The sequence below is a fragment of the Solanum stenotomum genome, chromosome 10 (assembly GCF_019186545.1).
Source record: "Solanum stenotomum isolate F172 chromosome 10, ASM1918654v1, whole genome shotgun sequence".
NCBI classification, from domain to species: domain Eukaryota; kingdom Viridiplantae; phylum Streptophyta; class Magnoliopsida; order Solanales; family Solanaceae; genus Solanum; species Solanum stenotomum.
In genome coordinates, this window is record NC_064291.1 from 27165770 (window position 1) to 27191240 (window position 25471).

A 25471-nucleotide genomic window follows, 5' to 3' on the forward strand; every position below is an offset into this window, starting at 1 on the left:
GTTCCGGCGGTGATACATGGTCCATGTGTGGCCCCCATGGGTTCTGATTTGAGTATTCAGCGCGGACTGATTACGTCAACAGATGTGTATCGTAGGACAGACATGCATCATGACTACATGACATCATTATTGCATTTGCATCGCATTTGACTTCATCTTTGTCTGTGGTGTGTGGATTTTACCTATTTGCCCCTCTTCATGTGATATATGATCTATTTGCTCTTATATGAGGATATGAGGTTGATGTTGAGACACTGTTGGATATATCTGTTGATTATGAATTGTGTAGTATAGGTTGTTGGTTCGCTGTTAGAATGAAGTTTCGGTGGTTCGGTTGGGATTGAAAGGAGTTGTTTGTAGCTGCTAGTTTAGCTTAGTTTAGTGTTACTTGCGAGTACCTGTTGCTTTTGGTACTCACCCTTGCTTCTACACAGTTGTGTAGGTCGACAGCTCTATCAGATCCGACTTTTTACTCATCTTCAGATTAGAGCTTCCAGACTTACTTGAGAGGTAGCGGTTCATTCCAGACGTGCCCTCAAGTTATCTATTTTTACTGTTCTGTTCTATTCTAGAACTTTACTATGAGACTTGTATATTTTATTCAAATTCTATATTAGAGGTTTGGACATGTGACAACCAATTCTGGGGTTATGTTGAGTTTATTTAAAGACTTCCGCTTATCTTGCTATCTTATTCTTGTTGTATTAATTCTGTATCGTCGGGTTTTTGGGTGTTAGGCTAACGTGTCCGGTGGAGTTTGGGCATGTGCCATCACATCCGGTTTTGGGGTGTGACACTATCTCAACCGTAGCTGGTACAATGATCATTTTATCATGAGAACAAGCAACACAAGAGAATTCTTGAAGAATCTTTTATTTCTTCAACATATAGCCACGTGAATTCTCAATTTCTTTTGCATCATATTTGAACCGGAATGACCAACCGATTATGTCAATTGATATTTATTCTAGTAAACTTCTATTTACTTTTGCATGTGATTCCATCATCATACTCATATTTGTACACAACAAACAAGAGAAAAAAAATGAGTAATCTTATACGTAAATATTTATAATCCACTTTGATTGTAGTAATCTGAAGACATTAAATCTTCCCATAATTTATAGTCTCAATAAAATAATTTTTTTCTTTTCAATTCCTCTGAACTTAAAAATTTTCTTTGGAGACATACTACAATCTCAATATTATGAACAATTATATTCCTCCGGATAGTAACAAATATGCCCTTTCAAAACTCTCAATTAATTTTGTGTACTACCACAAATTTAACAACACCATTCTTATGGTGAACAACTTTTTCAAGGAGAAAATTATTACATGCAAGACTTATTTCTTGACAACCAATGATAAATTTGTGTTGTCACACAGCAATATCTATTTTGGTCATGACCACAACCTTTATAGGAAAAAATTATTTCTTTCTTTTGTCCTTCAATAGTTGTCACGACCCAAGGTAGCCTCTAGGCGTAACTTGGCGTATAAAGCCACTTAGCATTCATCATACAAGAAAATTTAATATAAGAGATAAAACGACAGCTTCAACATATAAAGTTTTATAGAGAAAAAGCGGAAATCTAAACATTGTCTCAAAGCCATTTAGTACATAAGAGTTTATCGGGGCGTAGCCCGTACATCAAGTTCCCAAAACTGAAAGTAAAGACAAAAAGTAAAATCAACCTCGGTCATCGGAATATGAGGACTCACCCAACTTCAATCTTCTATATGAGATCCTAGCCATGAAAGTGCGAATTTATAAGGTCGGTCCCTATATTTGGGGAAATGTAGGCAAAAGTATGCGTTAGTACAAAATATGTACCAAGTATGATAGCCATGCATAAGACATTTGAAAACACGCTTAAAAAGGGAAATTTTCATAAGGTGCAATGACCAAGCTAAAACATGAATGTAAAAGAACTAGAAGACATAAGTCATAAAACATGGTCAATGCAAACAGACATCATCTTAAGTCACCTGTGAGATACATCTTGAAGTAACCTTAGTTCATTATTGTGGAAGTTCATTATTGTGGAAGATTTACATTTAACCGAAATATAAGACCATGTGAGCTATCAACATGGAATTCAGTGTCTACCTCACACCAAAAAGGGGTGTCATAGCTACTTGTCAAGGTAAGACCATAAACTTCTAGCGTATGTGGATCCACTAGCTAATGTATATCTAAGACAATCATCTTATGGGGGAACATAGGTATGGGATAAATAGATTGCTTCTAGAAACCTGACCTCTACTAACGAGAGAGCTCCCATCTCGATATCCACTCGGTACAAGCGTAAATCCAATGGAATAGTCATTTTCTTAACTTGCCTTTATTATCCATGGAAGGGAACGTCATCTTGCCAATTCAAGCTAAGTCCTAAGTCATTCATGGAAAGGTACAATTAAGTAACCAATCCAAGCTAGGTTTCATTAGAATAGCTCCTTATCTTTGATTCATTTTAGGTGAGAAGACCTTTCAACCTTAGAATCCTTTATGTGAGAAAACCTTTCACATTCATGTATGAGGTAGTTGTGTGAGCAATCCTTTCACAACAATTAACCACTACAACAACATATATGCTTTTACTCTCAAACCAATCTACATCATCTCATCAATTCCATAAGAACATGCATGATTCCATAATTCACCTTTCATAGTTCAAAACCCACTTTCAATCATCAATATATAGAAAACATGGGTTAGACATGAGTTCATGGGAATTCATCATAAAATCATATAATTATCTCAATTCATGCTTGATAGATCATAAAACAATCAAATAAATCAATATTTAAAGGAACCCATGACATGGAAGAAAAACCCTAACTCAGTTGGGGATTTCTAACTTGTAAATTGGAGAATTTGGAAATCCATGGATGAAAACTATCATACCTCAATGCCAAAAGCTTGACTTCAATGGTGGAATTGAAGGCTTGACTTGCAAACCCTAGCTTTCTTCTTCAACTTCTAGAGAGAGAAATATTTGAGAGGAAAACTTGTTCTTCTTTTAGGAATTTGAGAGTGATTTCAATTGGAGAAATTTGGGGGTTAAAACACTTATATAGGACTTTAGGTGAAGGGTAAAACGATATAGTATTAGGCTAGAATAATAAGGAAAAGACCCAAAAGCCCCTAGAAAAATAATTATCGGACCCTAACAACGGCTAGACTTACGGTCCGTTAGTCAGACTACGGATCAACCTAGTCAGTCGTGGTTTAAGATCAGAGACACCAATTTAGGACCCCTATCGGCGACACCCACCTACGGACTGTGGGTCCAACGACGGACCGTGGACCACGGTGGTAGGTCCAAACATTTTGATTATGAATTCAACTAACTCTGGGACTCACCTACGAGACCTATCTACGGCTCGTGCATTGGACGACAGAGTGTCCTGGTGAACCGTTGAAAAATATAGAAAACTTGACATTTTTGGAAAGCTGGACTGGCCTACCTACGGTTCGTGTGTCAGACAACGGACCGTTGGTGGCGTCCATCAGTTCTGGCACCATATTCTGCAACAGGTAAAATTTTACCCTTTATGAATCTGAGGTGTTACAATAGTTCATAATAAAGCATACTGTAATATTTGTGTAGTACTCAAAGTATATGACCAAATGATCATTTATGTCAAAATATTTCTTTTCAATCTCTCAAATCTCTCGTAGAGGTGAGATGTGACATTTTTCCAAACATACATGAACATGTCTCTATCCATACGAACATAAGTCACATTTTATTCAAGAAATAGACCATAACCATTTGAACATGCTCTATAAATTTTAATTGGAAACTCATTGTCATGCTTTGACATTATCAAATTTATGTGACGACCCACCTCAACATCACTTTAAAGGTCAAACATACTAAATGTACTATCACTTTGTATTCCTATATTTTGATGAAGGATTTATAAAACTTTTCAAATTGGATTACATCAACAACAATGTGCCCAATAACCTTTCATATCACTTTGATGACCAAAAATTACCTTCACATTTGAAGGACCATCTTAAGAACCCATAATGTTCTTCCTTTTAATTACCACAATGATGACCATAAATATTTTACCACATTAATATTCATACATTCAACCACTACTACCACATTCACATAAAAGAATGAAACAAATTAATTGGGCGGACTTCATGAGTTTCAGTCAAAAGTATAGAATTTTATGTTAGTCATCATCATATCATCACTATAGTGCATTAGGACTTAAACATGTTGTCTTACCGAAATAAAGACGTCTTTGGTCATAAATAAATAGGACCTGAACTCAATTTCTTATTATCATGGTGCACTGAGACTTTAACTCGATGTCTTACCCACTTGGTGCGATGAAACTTGAATTCACCACTTACCCTCAATCAATGTCTTAATAAATCAAATACATTACCAAAAAATAAATATTGAATACCATAAATATAATCTGAATTTGACTTAAAATAGAAGAAAAATAAACAAAATTAATTAATTAGAACAACATGTTGGAACCATATAAAAGTCTCAAGTTAAAATAAATTAAAACATTTTAACAGTCCTTCTCAATTTGTTACAAAGATTAATATAATTTACTAACCATTTTAAAATAACCACAAAACAAACTTTATTAGTACAAGTGATATGTTAATAACTCAACAAGTAAATATTTAGATAATGAAAAATAATTAGGTACAAAAGTAACCAATAATGATGATCCAATCCAGAGGCAAACCCAGAATTTGAATACTACGGGTGCATCAATATTATGAGTTGATAAAAATAATAAAATGTAGTGATAGCTGGAATCAAACCGCAGTCGTGTGGGTGGTCACACTCGCTTTGTACCGGCAATACTAACTGCCTTTTATGCTCTCCATGAGGGAACTTTTATTTATATTTTAGTTTCTTCCAATTTTTCAATATATATATGTACATAATTTTTTCCGAAGTTAACGGGTGGGCGTGCACCCGCCTCCTTTACATGTGGGTCCGCCTCTAATCCATCAATATGTATATGACACATAACTCAATAACTAATTTTTTCTAACTTGGAGAAATTACATACCTTATCTTTACCTTTTTCTTATCACGGGTGAAAAAAAATCAAGTTGAAACTTCATTGAAAAATTGGAGAATCGAGTTGGTAACGTGTTGTAAAATTAAAGAAAAATAATACAAGAAATATAGAAGATGAAAACAATAGAAATAGAGAGACAAGAGATGAGAGTTTTTTTTATTCTTCCAAGTATTCGAGTATTTACAATATGAACTCTTATGCCTCTAATTATAGTATTACATAGAGGCATACCAAATATTAGTCATAAACATGACATTAATCATGAAGATAATGGAGGAGGTTATGAAGGCTTAAGGTTACAAGAATGATGATCATAAAGGTGGAGGTTATCTACATAATGGAGGAAAGTAATAAAGATAATTAGTAATAGTAACTTCTTGGTGTAATGGACATCCACACCATAATATGATAACACAATTACTATTTTTCTCAAATAATTGTCATCTAATTATTATCGTAATAATTAAAATATAATTTTATAACTATTAATTCTTTACTTATTTGTAAAAGGTAAAAACTCCTATAATATTTAACACTTTAAATTTGACTAATATTTTGCTTGCCTTTTACCTTTTAAAGCATATTTTTCATTAGACAAGTATAATTTAAGTTATTTTGTACAAATCTTTCCTTATTTGAACTAAATTGCAAAATCAAAATACCTTACATGTTACTCCTTTGTTCTTTTTTACTTGTTCAATTTTTTCAAATTTGATGTTCATTTTTACTTGTCATTTTTGACAAATCAAGAAAGGATAATTTTTTCCCTATTATATCATCAATTTATTAATATTGAGTTAATGTCTTTAAAAGATATAGTGAGTAAATATATTTGAAACCTCATCAATTAATAAGATTAAAATAGTAAACTCGTTATATCAATCATGATTTTCTTAATAAGTGTTAAGTCTTTTCTCTTGCCTCGAAGTAGCACAAAACCTTACCTTAATTGACATAGGAGGAGGTAACAATAAGCAAAAAGCTTCCTTGATTTTTTTTTCCTTTTTCAGATATTATATCTTTAGGACATTCAATATTCAACATTTTCAATTCAACCAATCCTAAGGTAAAAAGATGCATTTTATCGACAACATTAAATTCTTCATCATTTGAACCATGTTATACAACATATTTTTTCTGTCTCTATTTACTTGTCAAATATTTTATAATTTTTTTTTTATTTTTTTTTTATTTTTGACAAATTAAGGAAGGGCAATTTTGTTTTTCGTATTATACTCTTAATTTATTAATATTAAGTTAATATTTTTTTTAAATGTAGTAAGTAAATATGTTTGGAATCCTATCAATTAATAAGGGTAAAATGATAATTTCACTATAAAGATCATTATTTTCTTAATAAGTGTGTCAAGTCAAAAAATTGACAAGTAAATAAAAGGAAGGGGGAGTATTTGTAAAAGAAATAGTGAAAAACACTTTCGACTTCCTTTAGGTCAAAGTGTTTTTTTTTTCAAGGGAAAAAGGAAAAATATATCCTCAAACTACCGTAAATGGTATACAGATATCCTCCGTCATACTTTGGGGACTTTGGTGCCCTCGCCGTCCAAAAACTAGAGCATATTTGCCCTTCACTCTAACGAAAGACCAAATAGAGACACGTGACGCAATCCTACGGAGGGACCCGTTTGACCAATTAATTATACTTCAAATTAAAAAACCCACCCATTTTTATTTTAAACCCACCCGAAACCCAAAACATGTAATTTGTTGGGTCCAAAATAAAAATGGGTGGGTTTTTAAATTTTGGGTCTAATTAATTAGTCAAACGGGTCCCTCCATAGGATTGCAACACGTGTCCCTATTTGGTCTTCCGTTAGAGTGAAGGACAAATATACTCTAGTTTTTGGACTGTTGGGGAACCAAAGTCCCAAAAGTATGATGGATGATATCTATATACCATTTACGATAGTTCGAAAATATATTTGTCCTTTTTCCTTTTTTTCAATGATAAAATTTTAATTTAGGAGCTAAATCCCTTTTCTTTTACTTGGAAATTGGAATCATTGGGAACTCTTTCTACTTTAAATTGTTAGGGAATATCTCCTCGTATTCTTAGTTCTATATCTACATATATCCAGTGTGAAAAGAAAATTTAATTCATCGAGATATAATATTCCATGAATATTACTAGTTTTATTTTTATTTTTCACTCATTAATATGTTTGTGGTCTTTGTTAAGTTATTAAAAGTTATTCAATCAATATATGGATAAATTTATATAAGATATTATTGATTGATTCTTCAATATTTTTATGTTAATGAAGGAAGATTAATGTGCAACGTGTCAATGAGACTTAATATCGATTGCGAGCGAATTTAAAGACATGATTTTTCCCCCCATCATATTAGTACTATTTATGTTGTTATTATATTAATTGCATATTTGTAAATATAATATTCTCAAGGTAATATTTCTTTTAGGAATCATACTTATTTTTTTTAAAAAATAAAATATATATATATTGTAAAAAAGTGAAAATTATTTTCTTGCCATAATTTAGAAGAGTGTGGTTTGTAATGATAATAAGCAAATCATAATGTCAACTAGGGTTGTTCATGGTTATGGTTAAACAATCAAATCGATCGCAATCTGAATCAAATCGATTAAAAAAACCGATATTTGGTTGGATTTAGTTAGGTTTGGATTTTGAATTTTGAAAACCGATACTATTTGGTTTGGTTTTGGTTTTACAAAAGAATATCCGCAAAAATAACTAAACCGAACCGTTAAATTATATATATAAATTTTATAATTATTTATATATTATTCATAAATAAAATATAAATATTTTCTTAAATTTTAATTGACTTAAGTCTTTAACTTTATTATTTTCTTAAGCCCAACACTTAAATTTCAGCCCAAGTATTAAAATCCTAATTCTAACTCAATCAAAAATTTATTATTTAAGTGATTTTTACATTTGGAGCACTGATTATTTTTTTGGTTTATTAGGAAAAATTCTCAGTTGTCACAACATGCAAGATTCAACATGTTATATATTTATCCAAGACAACTCTGCTAATATTGATTTTCCACTACATATATACATTGCTTTCTCTTTTTAGATATAAGTCTTCTAACAGGATAATGAATTTTTTTAGCCCTGTTTCAATTGTTCTATGACTAGTATTGCTTAATAAAATTTACAATAGCTTTTCTGATTGTTTATGTACTATGAATTCGTGTCTATCGAGATGCATATGCCCTCAAAAAACTATATACTTTCAAACCGAAATAACCAAAAAAATTGAACCAAACCAACAATAACCAAACCGATGGTTACTTTTTTGATTTGGTTTTAGAGATTTAAAAACCGATTAATTGTGATTTGAATTTGGTTTTAACCAATAATCGATACAAACCGAACCATGAACACCCCTAATGTCAACCCTATTGAAAGTGAAACTGTAATTTTTAAAATATTATGTTTCACATAGATAAATATATGTTGCATTTTAAAGAAAATTATCAATATAAAAAACAACAAAATTTATTATTATAACAGCCAAAGCGACGAAATAAATATAAACTCAACAAATTATTTGTAAAAAATATAGATGAAACAAATAATACTCCCTCCCTTCCAATTTATATACAGAAGTTTGACTTGAAAGGAAATTTAAAAAAAATAAAATAAAATTTGTGGTCTAAAACAAGTTAGAGATATTTATGTGGATATAAATTATTGGTAAAACAAGTATTTTAAAGTTAAATTATTACTAAATAAAAAAAAATATTTTTTTTCCAGACGGACTAAAAAGAAAATTAAGTTTAATAGAAATTGGAAGAGAAAAAGAGTATCATATTTGAGATACAATATTTATTTTAATGTTAATTTTTAGTAATTTAATTGATTGACGAAAGAAAGACGTCCAAATTGTATGATAAAGGTGATGACTTGCTAATAGTTTCATCCCATAAATTAAGTTTAATAGAAATTGGAAGAGAAAAAGAGTGTCATATTTGAGATAGAATATTTATTTTAATATTAATTTTTAATAATTTAATTGATTAACGTAAGAAAGACGTCCAAATAGTATGATAAGGTGATGACTTGCTAGTAGTTCATACTAGTTCAGCAGTCCACAAGAGGATTTTTCGGAAAAAATATCGCTGTGAATATCCATAAAGGGTAAGGAGTAAAAAGTAAATTGAGTTATACTAACTTCAATTTCATTAGCTCTCACGTCCTTCACACCTTTTTTCCGTCATTTATATTCACCCCAAACCCAAACACAAACGAAACGTAGAACAACTTCTCTTTCCCCGCCATAACCGCCTCTCTGAATTTTTTATTTTTTATTTTTAATTTCTCTAGTCTCTCTCTAGTTCTAGTATATATGATGATGAAGAAGAGTGGTGGTGATGATGGCGGCGGTGATGGTGGATTACTTTATACTTGTTTAGGTGTACTCTGTTGTGTACTGGTTCTATCTGTGATAGCAGTTGTATCCATTAGGTTTTCCGTTTCTGGAAGCCCTTTTCCATCATCTGTTTCTTCTGTAAATTCTGCAACTGTTACGATCGTTGAGTTGCAGAAGAAAGTGATCGCCGCCACCGTCGCTAATCCAAATCCATCACGAGCCATCGCTTCCGATCTCTCTTTCTACCGGAACTCTTCATTCTCTCCGATTCCTAGAAAATCTACAGTTGTTGTGAGTGAATTTCAATGCTCCTCCTTAAATTTCATCGACAATTTTTTTTTTTTTTTGTTTTTATCGATACAGCTTCCTTTAATGCTTTATTAGAAAACGTTATATATATATATATATTCCAAAGGTTTGACTGATTTTCCAATCTCATGTGGATGCATAACCTTAATCAAAGTTTTTTCAGTGCTGCATTCAATGATTCATAATTTGAAGCTTTTAAATTTGTTCTCGTGTGAAGCTCTATAAAGTTGAGTTTGAGTTTGTTATGGACGAGCATTTTAATTTATTTTAATTTTATATATATGTGTGTGGATTTGATTCTGGAACTTTCGACAGAGGAAAGATGATAAGATAGAGGAAGGACTAGCACGAGCAAGAGCGGCGATTCGAAAAGCTGCTGTTGTTGGAAACCTGTCTATGAACCCTGGTGGGATCTACCGCAATGCAGGCGCGTTTTATCAGTAAGTCTCATTGAATTTCATATATAGAAAACAATTTAACAGAAGGAACTTTTTGCAAGTCATAACTACTTTCCTTCTAAGTTACTCACCACAGCATACATTCCAAGTATGTGCTCTTCTAATTTATTACTCCTTCCTGTCGCAATAATTGTTCATTATATTGATTTGGCATACGTGAACTAGTCATCTTAACATTGAAAAATGGAAGTAAATATCAATACACTTAAATTACACATTGTATTTAATTTGTACATAATTAAATAAATGTTGTGAATCATTGTTTCCCAAACTCCGGCATATATAGAGTGTAACATGTAATTTTAAATTAGATCATTTCATACTTTACTGATTGTGATTGAGATGTAAGCTATTTTAAAAAAGAAAAAAAATACTCCGTTGAACACAAAATAGAGATAATACTAGAATTAGTACAAGTCTTGTAATTGACGCATGGTATGTGTAGTGCGCACACACTCAATGTTTCTTTGCACTTGATTGCCTTTATTTTGTGTGGGAAAGTCATTCATTGCTTGTGGACTGTGGACTGTGGATTGTGGTGCCCCTTACAAACAATCTTTCCTATTTGTTGGCTGTCAAACAAAACAACCTTTCCTATCCTTATGAATTTACCCTTTCCAATATGATTTCTTCTTTCTTTTTTTCTCCACACATTTACAACTCCATAACAAATACAAGTTTGACTAGTTTCTCACGTTACCATTTACTACTACTTATACACTAGTTATTTTCCTTACTTCCCCTAATAGATAAGTAACATGATTATTGTTCTCTTTTTTTCTTTTACCACAAGAAATTCTAACAACTTTTATTAATCTCAAGGAACCCATTAGCAAATTAAGCAATTGTTTTGTTTTGACTCAATTTTTGGCCATTGCTCCTAAAAATAAGAGGAATCCTAACAACTTTTATTAATCCCATTATTAGCAAATTAAGTAATTGTTTTGTTTTGACTCAATTTTTGGCCATTGCTCCTAAAAATACGTCTGCTTATCTATACGGGATTTTTTAGAAAACATACCGTTTTAGTATAATATATTTATATTTAAATTAAATAACTGATTTATATTGTGTCTTCTCTAAATAGGTTTGTTTTACCGTAAGGACACAACTCTTTGTTTATTTTATAAATCTTATTATTCACATAATTATATTATGTATGTAGTTAGTTAATGTTTTTTTTATATAGTTTGCGTTATAAACTAATAAATTAGTGTTGCTTTACCAAGGAAATGATTTTTCACCAACCCTACTGAATATTAAAAATATATTAAGCGTATAAAAGGAAAATGAAATAAAAACAACTAATTCTCATAATATCTATTTTTTGCAAAAGTGAGTAGCTCAAAAGTTGAAAGACCAATTTACTCTTTTAATAGGATTAGTATATTTTTTTTATTTAATAATATTTATTATTAAATAGAAATATGAAAAATATTTATTGATATATAGTGTCTTCCCTAAATTATTGTGTTTTTTCAGTAGTAACTGTTAATTTGATACGTTTGAAGATCTATTTTCCACAAATTTGAAATTAGACAAAATGGTTTTGCTAGCCTTAACAGGATTTGGATGGAAACAAAGAAATATAATAAAGATTTTTAATTTGTTTTCCCATTGATACATTAATAGTGGACCTACATAACTAAGAGCTTGTTTGGAATGATTTTGCAAAAGTCATACTTTAGAAATTCCAACTTATAACTTTTGATTTATTTTAATCATTTTAGCTTAAAACTAAGGATTTTTTAAATTTATAAGCACTCCAAAAGTGCTTTAAAATTATTCTAATTCTAGCCTTAAAATAAGTCTATCCAAACAGGGTCTAAGTTAGAAAGTTTGTTACTGTGCACGGAGAAGAATAGCACGGGAAAGTCGGTGTTATGATATGCAATAATGTGATGATGATGCTCGAAAAAGTAATTGTAAATAATTAGGTAAAACAAATTAATAAGATTAGTGTCATTGAGTTTCCAATTATGAGTAAAGTCCTGCTAATTGGTTTTAGTATAATTTGGCTTGGCCTTTAAGCGTTTGGATTTCACGTAAGCAACACTTTTTTTTATTATGTTTATTGGGAGTAGGTACTATTGGTATGTATGATTGAATATGATTTGTACATGTTGTAAATAGTAAGTATATTTATTATTGCAGGAGTTACAAGGAAATGGAGAGGAAGCTGAAGGTGTATGTATATGAAGATGGAGACTTCATATTAGTCCATAATGGACCGTGTAAAGATATATATGCAAGTGAGGGAAGGTTCATCAGTGAAATGGAATATGGTAACAATAAATTCAGGACAAGAGACCCTCATTCAGCCCATGTTTATTTCATGCCTTTTAGTGTAGCTTGGATGGTTAAGTTTCTTTACGTCCCTCTTTCATATAACCTTGCACCTCTTAAACAGTACGTCTCTGATTATGTCCGACTTATATCAACTAAATACCCATTCTGGAATCGAACCCATGGAGCTGATCATTTCATGCTTTCTTGCCATGATTGGGTGAGCTAAATTTATTACTACTCTACTACTTTTGTTTATGTCTTATTATATCTTTTGACACATGGTCTGCCTGCTGCTACCTACACCTATTTCAGGCTCCTGTTGCTTCAAAGGGCAATGATTTCCTGTACAATACATCAATAAGGGTTTTGTGTAATGCCAACTCTTCAGAAGGTTTCAATCCTCAGAAAGATGTCAGTCTTCCTGAAATCTATCTTTACAATGGTGTAGTGTCCCCAAAGCTGCAGTCTCCTCCATCAGCCAACATTTCAAGGCCTTACCTTGGATTCTTTGCTGGTGGACTTCATGGCCATATCCGGGAAACCCTCTTTGATCACTGGAAGGAAAAAGACTCCCATCTTCGTGTATACCAACAATTGCCTAAGGACATGGATTATCCTTCTGAAATGTTGCGCTCCAAGTTTTGCCTATGCCCTAGTGGCTATGAAGTGGCTAGCCCAAGAGTGATTGAAGCCATTTATGCGGAATGTGTTCCTGTTATGCTATCAGATCATTATGTCTTCCCTTTTAGTGATGTGCTAAACTGGGAAGCATTCTCACTACAGGTTAACATTTCTGATATCCCAAGGCTAAAGGACATCTTGTTGGCTGTTCCAGATGACAAATACATGAAGCTCAAGGAAGGCATGAGGGCTGTAAGGAAACATTTTGAACTTAACCGGCCTGTTCGGGGGTTTGATATGTTTCATATGATATTACATTCTATATGGCTCAGAAGACTAAATTTAAGGCTCTAGATCATATATAGGAACCTGCTATTACTATTATTATATAATATAAGTTACAAAAGAAGGAATAGGATGTGAATGCAAGGGTACTTTATTTCAATGCCTTTAATTTTGAGTTAGATCGTATAGAATTTGTTTGTAATAGCATATTTTTCAGATGGCTTAACAAAACTGTCTTGTCTCAACAAGACAATGTAAATGAAAGCATTCTTGATCCATTTGAGAACGGGACAAGTTTTCAGTGTTTATTCTACAAGATATATAATATCCTTGAAATTTTGTCAAAACTGAAATGTGCAAGGAATATGTTCTCATCTAACCAATTTACATATATGATGTTTGGAAACCAGCATGCAAATTGGTTTACATGATATGACACTCTTAATCAATCTCTAAACCAGCAAATACTTGACATGTTTCACTATAGATAGCAACGAAGCCTTTCCCTTTCAATTTCACCATCTGATTACTGACAACACAATCAATCTCATAGTGACTTTTGATTGATTTGACAAATTCTAGCTAGGTACATGTATTTTCTTTCCAGAAATGTATCGCGTGAAGAAAACACTCTCGCCTGCTCTCCCTTAATATTATGGGAATTAAAGCAATCCTAGTTTATTGTAGGTCTAAAATTCAACTATACTATTTGTATGATTTATTTTATGTTAACCCTAAACAAAGGAAGACAAAAAGGGAAAATTATGCGGTTAAAGAAACTTTTACTACTTAATTAGTCATCATAGCTATAGTTAGTTATAATTATCACTCGCGACTAATATTAACCATTAATTATGTGGATTGACTTTGAGTTTGTATAATTAGCCACGTTTGTATAATTCACCACATTTGTATAATTCGCAACTAACAATTCTTTCGCTGATTTGTATTTGTATATGACGATGATTTCCTTTGATTTTTCAGTTTTGTCACCATATACATTCAATATTTTTGTGTATAACTTTTTAAAGTTTGTATAACCGTGTAGTTTTTGGATTTTGTATAATATAATTTATATAATGTAATTTGAATATAATTTGTACAACTGTTTAAAGTTCATATGTTTATGTTTGTATCAATTTGTTATTTCGAGTTCTACTATATTGTATAATTCCAGACTTCATATTACTCAATTAAAAAACAAAAACACATGAATTACATAAACCTACCTGCGAATTATACAAATTATAACCATCTCTCCTCCCTCTCCCAATCTCGTTTGCCACTCTCCTCCCTATAACATGTAGCTTGAATTGTAATTAGCAAACCATAGATATGGAGCGTGACTATATGCAAAAGGTTCCCTTAAAAAAATTAGACTTGTCATATCTAATTCTAAAAATTTGATAACTATCACAAGTTGACAAGGGTCTTTGCAACTATTAGGAAGGAGTTGTAGCACTTAGCTTGGGCTGGATATTGTTTTTACTACATGTGTTTTGAATGATTATATATGCATAGAATGGCACCAACGTATGCGATCATACTTATTTTCCCCTTTTTAACCTTTTGCCGAATTCGCCTCATATCTAATTTCATAATTTAATTCTACATTCTCATATTAGTGTATTGGGTGTAGATTGGTTGCCGCGAATATTGAGAGATAAATTAAGAAACGTTGGAGCATAAGTGCAAGAAGCTTTAGATACCAAATTAAGATTTGGCATCTGCTTTCGAAGAAGAGTTTTTGGAGGTTGAGTCTTCGACTGGTGGGTGACCTAGGCAATGATACCAACAACTAATCTATGTCTTAGACTAGCAATTGTTTCATTGTTATGCCGAGAGTCACCTTGTAGTGTCGAGTGTACCATCATGCTAATACATACTTACTTGGAAACAAAATTTTACATTAATACATTGTTTTCCCCTTGATTTTGAGGATGTATATATATCTACATTGAATAATGTTTTCAAAAAGGACTAATCCTATTCGGTAGGAAACTAGCCAAAAGTCTTCTTTCAATTATGAACAGTTGCATTAGAAAGTGGTGAGTTGTCCTGGATGCTTCTGTCACAATCTAAACTACCTGTAGACGCGACATGGTCAATAGGAACCCGATAGACCCTAAACAAGCCACTTGAGATAAGCATGACACTAAGATAACAACATACCAAAATGAAATGAATCATAAATCTGAATAAGTTTCAAAAATATTATCTCAACATAAGAGAATATAAATACAAGACTGAAAATACGAAAGCATACACTACTAAAAAATTGCCAAAAATGACGGACTACGTCGCTTTTTTGGCCAAAAGCGACGGAAAAGCGACGCAGTCAATCTCGTCACTTTTCCAAAAGCGACGGACTGCATTGCTTTTGTTTTTTTAAAAAAATATTATTTTTTTTGAAGAATGCGACGCCATCCGTCGCTTTTTTTATTTTTAATTTTAAAAAAGAGACGAATGTGGTTTTTGCTTTATGTGGGAGCAGCACATGTGGTCCAGATGGATTTACAGGTCATTTTTTTCAAAGTTGTCGGGAGATAGTAGGGGAAGACATCACAAAATTGGTGAAGGCCCTTTTCTGTGGGCAAGAGCTACCCAAGTTCATAACCCATACAAATTTAGTGTTGCTGCCCAAAAAAGAATCAATCAAGAGATTTACAGATGTGCGACCCATAAGTCTCAGTTCTTTTATAAATAAGGTTATCTCTAGAATGGTACATGAAAGGATGATATTGGTTCTACCAAATATTATTTCACAAAACCAATCAGATTTTGTTAAAGGAAGAAGCATTACAGAGAATATATTATTGGCTCGGGAGATAATAAGAGATATTAACAGGAGAAATAAAAATGTTAATGTGGTGGTGAAGCTAGATATGGCTGAGGCATACGATCGGGTCTCTTGGATTTTTCTCACAAAAGTGTTGAGACAATTTGGTTTTGCAGAGATGATAATAGATATGGTGTGGAGAATAATTTCTAACAATTGGTACTTTGTGTTAGTAAATGACATTACTCATGGTTTTTTCCAATCATCGAGAAAATTGAAACAGAGTGATCCTTTGTCACCTACCTTATTCATAATTGCTGCAGAAGTGTTATCCAGAGGTTAAACATCTTGCATAGGGATGAGACAATAAAGGGTTATAGGCTCCCGAAGTGGTGTCCGGAGATAAATCATTTATCATATGTTGATGACGCAATTCTATTTGGGTCAGGAGACAAAGGTTCAATAATCAAAATGATGAGGATTCTTAAGGACTATGAAATGGTGTCTGGGGAAAATCTTAACAAATCAAAGAGTTTCTTTTACCTTCATGACAATACTCCATTGATAGTAGCTATTAGAATGAGAAGGTTGACTGGGATACAACAAGAAAATTTTTCTTTTACTTATTTGGATTGTCCAGTGTTCTATGAAAGGAAGAGATCGATCTATTATGCGGAAATGGTACAGAAAATTGTCAAAAGAATTTTAATGTGGCATAACATATTTTTGACATTTGGGGGAAAATGGATACTTATCAACAATGTGCTCCAATCTATGTCTGTGTATATGCTATCAGCTTTGAACCCACCCAGAAAGGTTTTGGATCAAATACACCAAATTTTCGCTAATTTTTTTTTGGGAAATTTGGGAGGAATAAAAGGAAAGCACTGGGTGGCATGGGGAGATTTATGTTATCCAAAGGTAGAGGGAGGAGTTGGTTTTCGATCATTACATGATCTAAACAAAGCTCTCTTTGCAAAACTTTGGTGAAACTTTCGAGTTTCCACAACATCATTATGGGCAAAGTACATGTGGAACAAATATTGTAAGAAACTACATCCCGTGGTTGTCATAAGCTTGGGTGCTTCACACGTATGGAGGAAAATGATCACAGTTAGAGAGAAAGTGGAAAAAGACATTTGGTGGCAAATAAAAGCTGGAAATTTCAGCTTTTGATTTAACAACTGGACTAGGCAAGAAGCGTTATATTATACAGAAGGGGATCTGGCACAAGAGGAGGAACTTGAAGTAAAAGACTTCATTATAAATGAAGTGTGGGATGAGCCAAAACTAAGGAGTATTTTATCAGAGGATATGGCTGAGCATATAGTATTGAACATCAGGCCTAAAACATCGGAGGTTGACATTGATAAGGCGTGGTGGAGTGGTAATACGACTGGTCTTTTTACTGTTAAATCAGCGTATCATCCAGTGAGAGGTAGAAAGGCAGAAGAGGATTGGAGAAGGTACATGCGGATTAGAGGAATACCAATCAAGATTAGTTTCTTTTTGTGGAGAGTATGGAGGAGGAAGATTGCTACAGATGATAATCTTAAGAGGATGAAAATACATGTGGTGTCCAAATATTACTGTTGCATGGAAGGGGAAATGAAAACAATGACTCACCTATTACTAACAGCTCCCATAGCCCAAAAGTTATAGAAGCAGTTTGCTTCATGTGCAGGTTTAAATATAAATGGGTTGAATTTACAACAACTCATTTTCAAATGGTGGAAACATAAGGCGTCAAATAAGTTGGAACAAATTCTGAAAGTTGTTCCAGCAGTAATTATGTGGGAATTGTGAAAGCGGAGAAATTCTATTAAGTATGGAAAATAAGTAACTTACAACAACATGTATTATCAATGTCAATTGCTAATATATAAGTTAGTAAGGACAAAATTTCCATGGATTAAAAGAATGACATACCATTGGCCACACATGGTGGACAATCTACAGAATTACAAGGCAGCACTACATTACCAGGTGGTCAGATGGATGAAACCAACAGAGGGATGGGTGACTTGTAATACAGATGGAGCTAGCAAAGGGAGCCTAGGGAGGAGTGCATATGGATAATGTATAAGGGACAAAAATGGAGACCTTATATATGTGGAGGCTCAAAGCATAGGCAAAACCACTAATATGGTGGCAGAGGTAACAACGGTATGGAAGACATTACAGTTTTGTTTACAAAGTGGTTTAAGGCAAGTGAAATTGGAAACAAATTCATTAGCTTTAAAAAACATGATTAGTGGGAGTTGGAGAATACCATGGGAGATCGTCGAGAAAGTGGAAGATATACATGAAATAATGCAGCAAATAAATGTACATGTTTGGCATGTTTTTAGAGAAGTAAATCAGTTAGCAGATGTCATAGCAAATACGGCAATAAATGCAGAACATAAGCTGGTATTTCAGTATTTTCATCAACTACCAAGTTTAGGGAAAAAGATTCTTAACATTGATAAACAGAAGGTCCCATCAGTTAGGATCAAAACGAGGAGAATATACAACAACAACAACTGTCAACATACTTAGTTACAACATTGAAGCCACAGGGTTCCACAACTATACTTTATGCAAGGAAGATTCTATCTATTTTTGGAACAAAAAAGTTGCATAAGAACTATTCCTAAGCTATAACAGCCAGCAAAAAGTGATACAGAGACCAGCAAAAGTCGAGAGTCTAGGAGCCATATCTGAATCCAAAGCACGCATCCAATAGAGAAACCGAGACGAAGAAGCACGAGAGCCAACTGGTTTACTCCTATTCGGCCTCAACTGGAAAACACAAGGTGTTCGATGCATAAAGAAAGATGGAAAAGATAAAGAGTTTGGGCAGTACTTACACAGATCTACAAAGTTGAAATGAAAGGCTCACAATCTTTTTCTTACACCGGAGAGTTCACCTGCAAGAAAAAAATGTTTAGCTAGAAAGAGGAAACTAGGAGACAAATTAAGGAGAAGGATAACAAACCTTTTGGAAGCTGCAAGTCACAATGTACAAGGAATGTTGGTCATGCAGGATGTTGATTACCCCAATATGAAGAGTCATGAACTTAGTGTTGAAGAGCACTATCGAGAACATCTTCAAGCGGCGGTCAGTGAGAAGGAAATGAAGAAGATGGAAAAGTGGAAAGAGCTAAGTGAACTAATTAGAAAATCCTACTGTATATGGTATTGTATGTATGACCTGATGGGTTGTTTGGGCCATTCAGGTGACTTTTTTGTAAGCTTGATCATTTATTGTCCTTTTTAAGGCATTAATAAAATGGACCTCGTGTCCAAATTAATTTTAAAGAAAAATTTTGTCGCTTTAATTAATTTTTAGTTTTTTAGAATCTTGAAAAGCGACGCACAATGAGACCCCGTCCGTCACTTTTTTGGAAATAAAAATTTGAAAAATCCAGAAAAACGACGGACTAAAGGACCCTGTCTGTCGCTTTTCTGGGTTTTAAAAAAAATAAGATCCAGAAAAGCGACGGACAAAATAACCTTGTCCGTCGCTTTTTCTGCATTGTTTTACAGCAGAAACTGCCAATTATGTTGCCCACCTGCAAAAGCAATTCAATTCAGTTCAACCCCAATCAAACACAAAACATTATAAAGAAGCTACAGAAAATATAAAACCACAAACTTAAATTAACATTCAAAAATATCTAAATCACAATTTAAAGACTAATAAAGTCTTTCAAAATTCGTTTCAAAATTACAAAAAAATCGTTTCAAAATTACAAATAGTTCATAAAGACTATATTTTATCAAGATTTCTAAAGTTCAACCTAATAATTAGTTCATAAATTCTATAAATTAAGATTTCTAAAGTTCACAACTTAAAGTTTAAAATCCTACAATAATTCAAGATTTCTAAAGTTCACAACTTAAAGTTCTAAAATTCCACAATAATTCAAGTTCTCTAAAGTTCACAACTTAAAGTTCTAAACTCCTACAAAAATTCAAGTTTTCTAAAATTCATAACTTAAAGTTCTAAAATTCTACAATGATTCAAGATTTCTAACGTTTCACAACCTAAATTTCTAAAATCCTACAAAAATTCAAGTTCTCTAAAGTTCACAACTTAAAGTTCTAAAATCCTACAATACTTCAAGATTTCTAACGTTCACGATCTTATAAAGTTCTAAAATCCTACAAAAATTCAAGTTCTCTAAAGTTCACAACTTTAAGTTCTAAAATCCTACAATAATTCAAGATTTTTAAAGTTCACAACCTAAAGTTCTAAAATCCTACAATAATTCAAGATTGTTAACGTTTACAATCTTATAAAGTTCTGAAATTCTACAATAATTCAAGATTTCTAAAGTTCACAACCTAAAGTTCTAAAATACTACAATAATTCAAGATTTCTAAAGTTCACAACCTAATTAAAGTTCTAAAATCCTACAAAAATTCAAGTTCATATCTAATTTCTAGAATTTCTAAGTTCAAGAATTTCCAAGTTCAAGAATTTCTAAATTCAAGAAACCCATAATTTTCAACAACAATCTATATATAATATAAAGGAGAAACATAGACAAGGTGATGTGGCACCTCTCTATGGCCTCCATTTATATTTATATTTTTTCTCCTTTTTTTGAGATTTTTTTCTTAATTCTTTTCATTAAATATTTTCTTTATTAAATAAAAAATTCAATCATATTTACTATTTTAATTATATCTAATGAGTTACAAAAAAATCACCATCTATTCATATTCTCTACTTAAATAACATGACTATTCAACTCATTTCTAACTATTCTTATGGATTATCAAATCTATAAATAACAATCATACATAGAAATGTTGAATATTCATTTTTCATTTCCTCATTATTATTGTAGTTCTTTTTCTCTTTTTTATTCTTCATCTTTTCCATAAGAGATTATAGAAACGATAATGACATGATATGTGCTTCACTTTGATGAAGATCAAAGATATATTCTTCAAAAATTCATGATGTTCACATTAGTTTAGTACAAGTTCATCGAAATGAAGAAGGAATCTTAATTATGTTGAAAGATTCATCAACAGAGATAATCATAAAAGCATAAATGTTAGAAAATTCACTATGCCAGCTAAGCATTCAGGGAGGTAATCATAAAGGCATTTGACAACGTATTATTTTGATTTCAATATTCTAAATTTTTGTCATGGTTGAAAGGTATATTATTTATTGTACATTTCCCATAGCTATTGGATATTGTTGTGCTTAAAAATCTATATAAAAAATTCAAGTTGCACCTCTCTTTGGCCAAGGATTCTATTTATTTTGTTCCTCAATTTTTTCAGTTAATGTATTATTTTTATTTCAATATTCTAAAATTTTACCATGGTTGAAAGGTATATTATATATAGTACATTTCTCATAGGTATTAGATATTGTTGTGCTTAAAAATCTATATTTAATATAAGCTAGAGTTTAGAAACGTGAAGTTGCACTTCTCTTTGGCCAAGGCCCAACGATTCTATTTATCTCTTTCCTCAAATTTTTTTGACAATTTTTCATATTTTTCTACTTACTTATTATTGTACAAAAAAAAAATACCAATTACTACTCCTCTATTTATTGTTATACTTAAAAGTCTCAAAAATTATTTACACTCATTATTATTCTTTATAAAAAATAATTAAAAGTCTCAATATTTACTATTTCAATCTTTCAAGATATTTGTCTCTTTTTTTTTGTATTTTTTTTCCTCTTCCAATTTTGTTAAACACAATGGAGTAATACAAAAGAGAAGAAGTTGATTTGCTTTCTTTCCTAATAAAACTTAGACACCCAAATTCATTATTTTATTTATACTAAAAAATTTATCTCCATAACTTATACCTATTGAACTTTTACTTTAATTAATATTATTAACTCATTTTCTTTAAATTCTCATATTCATAACCCCCATTATTTAATTTCAAAATTTAAGATACCTTATGATATTACTTTAATTTTGTCAATATAAATTCATATTTTTTGTTTCATATGATTCCTACTCAAGATTATTATTTTTATTTCATATTTGAAATAGTGATATTTTATATTATTATTGTAATATCATATTTATACTTTAGTTTGACTCCATAAAAAGTTTCTTGGATGTGGATAGAAGGGGAGCCGGATAAAAACTCGAAAATATGTGCTTTGATTATGTAACTTTTTTTCATCTTTGTTTTTGTGATTACGAACTTAACGAAAATGTGTTATCTCTATATTTTTTTTTAAATTTAGGTTCTTATAAAAATTTTAATTGTAGTAAATTACATTTTCACTTAGGCTCAAATTAGTTATTTGTAACTTTGCCAGAAATAGCTAACTACGCTAACCAACGTTCAAATTTTACTGCTCATGGCTCAAAAGAAATGTATATTAAATATAGAAATACACAGTTCTTAGGTGTTTCTTATGGTGAAGAACCATTTATATTTTCTCTAAATTTATTCATTTCTTCTACTTTAAAAGAATTACCAAAAGAATAATATAAGATATGCACGGAAATTAGCAATATAGGTTTATTTAGATGATGATTATGTAGAATACGAGAATTTTTTTTATTTAGATGATGATGAAAAATAAGAGAAAAACCAATGAAAATGAAGGATTAAGTATCATAGAAGAAATTAAATTGAAATACTTATCACTTTTTCCTCCTATTTTTAGTTTCATCATTTTTTCAAATAAAAAGAAGATTCAATAGTAAATTTAATATTTAATAAAAACAAGAAACAATAAATCAAGTCCTTAAATATATTTATTCGAATTATATGTATTAACATCATAATATATGATTTTCTTAATAAATTAGCCTTTTAATTTTGAAAAATATTTGATAATAAAAATGTAATTCGCTTAAGCTTTAATTGTACAAAAATATTTGTATTGTGATTTTATCATTTTCTTATTTCTATAGTTGGGTTTTTATTTCTTGTGTCATAATTAATTTCTAAAATAAATTAACATATATTTTTTATAACTGCGCGAAGCGCGGCCAAATTCTCTAGTATAATACATATAAGCAAAAATACAATGGCAAATTGAAAAATTCAACTAATTATCTCTAACTTCTAGCTTCTAATTATTTCTTAGTTCTAACTTCTAATACTTAATTTACAATCATATTTAAAAATCCCCAATTTTTCTAACTTCAACTTTCAAACTTACTAAATTCAAGAGCTTCTAAGTTGGAAATATTCAACTAATCTAATTTCAACTTTCATATACTATCCAATAGTTTTCTAACTTCAAAGTAATCTAACTTTTATATACAATTCAATGTTTTTCTAACTTCAACCGTCGAACATACTAAATTCAAGAATTTCAAAGTTGGAAAATGCAACTAATCTAACTTCTAACTTTTTAACTTCTAGCTTCTAATTATTTGTTAGTTCTATCTTCTAATACCCAATTCACAATCATATTTTAAAAAACCCAATTAAGAAGAAAACCCTAAAATAAAAAATCCCCAATTCTCTACCTAACTAACAATAATCAAATATACAAATTAACAATTGAATAACACAATTCATCAAACTAAAACAATATACTAGTTTATAACAAATCAAATATTACTAGAATTGAAAAAAAAAACTAAAATTAAACCCTAACCTTAACAAGCTAAGGAAAAGAGGCAGTGGGGACAACGGGTGGTGGCGCCAACGGGACTAATGCTCAAGGAGAGAAGGGCCACGGCGGCGCAACAATTTGGTTTTAGAGAGAAGGGAGAGAAGAGAGAAGAGAGAGAAAGAGAGATGGGGAAATGGGGGGACTCGTTTTTTGGTTCAACATAATTTAAAAAAAGCGACGGACAACGTCTCTTTGTCCGTCGCTTTTTAAAAAATATTTGACCAAAATTTTGACTAAAAAGCGACAGACTAAGAGACGTTGTCCGTCATTTTTAAAAATGTTTGACTAGATATTTTGACCAAAAAGCGACGGACTAAGAGATGCCGTCCGTCACTTTTAAAAAAACTAATTAATAAAATAAAATAAATTAAAAACGACGAATAGCGTGGTTATTGTTTAATTTATAAATAATTATTTTTATTAAAAAGTGACGGACGGCGTCCCTATATATATTAAATAAATAATATATATATATATATATATATATATATATATATTTAGCATAAAAATTAGCGAAAAAAGTGACGGACTAAGAGATGCCGTCAGTCGCTTTTTTGTAAAATAATTATTTTTATTAAAAAGCAACGGACAGTGTGGCAAATAGCGTCGCTTTTTGGAGTGACGCAGTCCGTCGCTTTTCTGTCCGTTGTTTTTTGGCAGTTTTTTAGTAGTGATATTAAGTTTGACATAAGTCTTTACTAATCATAGGTGTGGCTAGGTCAAACTCTAGCTCACAAAATAAGTCTAAAAACTGAAATGACAAGAAAAAATATAAACTGATAAAGTGGTCGTGCCCTCGAACCATGAGGACTCACTAATCTGCTAACAAATGTTGATCAATCCAACTAGTCACGGTCAGACGGAGAAACGTCACACCCTATATTATGAAACAATATAGGCACTAGAAATATATGTGACAGTACTTAGAATGTACTGAATATGGAGAAAATACATAAGCATAAACATGAAACATGATAATGCATGACCAAGTAAAACATATATATCAATCAGATAAGCGTAGTTCATAAATCATGAAAAGGTCAATGTAATATATAAATCACGACACATGTACAAAACATAAGCTAGGTAAAAAAAACATATATTTTGTGGGATGTTTACTATTAACCGAAGTGTTCTCCTCCTACACCGAAAAAAGAGTGTCCTACTTGCCAAGGTAAGGACTGTGCTTGTTCAAACTTAGGTGAATCCACTAGCTAATGTCCATTTGGGACAATCCTATGGAGGTACGTAAGAAATTTCAGAATCCCCTAGTCCACTCAGTGCTAAGTAAACTCTCAATGAAAACATTATAGAGAATCATATCATATTCATAATCTTTGTTTTTAAAAAGGTAAGAATCTAGTAATACCATTTCCTCATCAAGACTCATAAATCATAAGAATAGCTCATTTAGAATATCATGATTTCATAACATAATCAAGTTATTTGGGATACTTAATCAAAAACATCTAAATCATGATAAAATTTTCAAAATAGCTTCATAGGACCCTTAGTCATGGATACCACACCGATTTGACATACTAGTAGTGAACTTTGTTTTATAAGAAATTTGATCAATGATCATTGATGGCATTTCATATTCCGTACTAATCGAGACCTACCATAGGAAAATAATCAAAAGCGTTGATG

The 25471-nt window shown here is 31.5% G+C and overlaps 2 protein-coding genes across 4 annotated transcripts in view; one reads left to right on the forward strand and one right to left on the reverse strand.

The window, feature by feature from the left end:
- The window catches only part of LOC125878283 (aspartate aminotransferase, chloroplastic), a 936263-nt gene that overhangs the window by 715989 nt on the left and 194803 nt on the right, over positions 1 to 25471 (reverse strand). The window lies entirely within an intron of this gene.
- Positions 9442 to 13723, forward strand: LOC125878281 (probable glycosyltransferase At5g25310). The gene is made up of 4 exons (XM_049559499.1): positions 9442 to 9756; positions 10090 to 10214; positions 12387 to 12738; positions 12834 to 13723. The coding sequence occupies exons 1-4, from the start codon at positions 9442 to 9444 to the stop codon at positions 13494 to 13496; spliced, it is 1455 nt and encodes a 484-aa protein (XP_049415456.1). The 3' UTR covers positions 13497 to 13723.